The following is a 912-nucleotide window of genomic DNA, read 5'->3' on the forward strand; positions in this document are numbered from 1 at the left end:
ATTTTCTTACAAGCTTTAGTGCCCATTGCGTTAATTGCGTTACTGCAAGCTAGGAGAGATTTCAGCGTTCAGTCGCCAAAGGTGGTGAACGTTAGCACAGTTTATCTTGTACAAACACAACAGGATTTAATGAGCAGATTGTATTTTCGGTTATATAAAGTGTATTATGTGCCAAAAAATGCACATACGGACAAGATTATGCATTCTGTCAGAAAATGTCTTGGTAGTCTCCTATTTCACAGTAAGCATGAAATAGCGATTGAGAAATATGTATAAATAGTGTTGTTTTTTTAATAATTTAAATGACTAATATAATTATACTTTTTCTGTTTTCATCAGTAGACATCAGTGGTTTTACTAATGAGACTGAAATGATAAATACTTACGTACGTGACGAGGATCAAATGCCGTATCTTAATAAAGTGGGAGTTGTTTTTGAACAATATAACGAACTTACGCTAAAATATAAATTGAGGCATTCGTTCTCGATACCAAATGATTTGTATCAAAGCGTATTAGAAATGGATCTTGAGAGTATAATGTTTCAAATGCTAAATGCATATATCTCTTCATCATTTGTTCAAGTTCAGATTTGTGTAGATGAAGCGTTTATAAAAGAAGTAGCAAATTCCAACGTTAAGGTATCGTAAACTTCTTACAAAGAATACATAAATATATTTTAATAATTTTATTATCAAAACCAGTTTTAAAAAATATGGATATTTATATATATGTAAGAACAGACAGCTGGATAACATATCATATCTGTGATTACGACGGAATTATTTTTTATTATTTTATGATATTTATTTTTCAGATGTCAATACAAAAAATGCCTGATCCACCGGGTATCAAAATAGACAAAACTGATACAAAGTTACGTACAGAAATTAGCTACATACGCAGTTATGG

The 912-nt window shown here is 30.6% G+C and overlaps 1 protein-coding gene across 1 annotated transcript; it reads left to right on the forward strand.

The window, feature by feature from the left end:
- Positions 1-13: 13 nt before the first annotated feature.
- On the forward strand, positions 14-881 carry LOC105461509 (the record flags this gene model as incomplete). Its single annotated transcript, XM_011708007.1, has 3 exons — positions 14-241; positions 340-641; positions 818-881. Coding segments are annotated over 3 exons (594 nt in total), but the record flags the coding sequence as incomplete, so codon positions are not given.
- Positions 882-912: the final 31 nt, after the last annotated feature.

This window comes from Wasmannia auropunctata, unplaced genomic scaffold (genome assembly GCF_000956235.1).
Source record: "Wasmannia auropunctata unplaced genomic scaffold, wasmannia.A_1.0 LD285983.1, whole genome shotgun sequence".
Taxonomy (NCBI): Eukaryota; Metazoa; Arthropoda; class Insecta; order Hymenoptera; family Formicidae; genus Wasmannia; species Wasmannia auropunctata.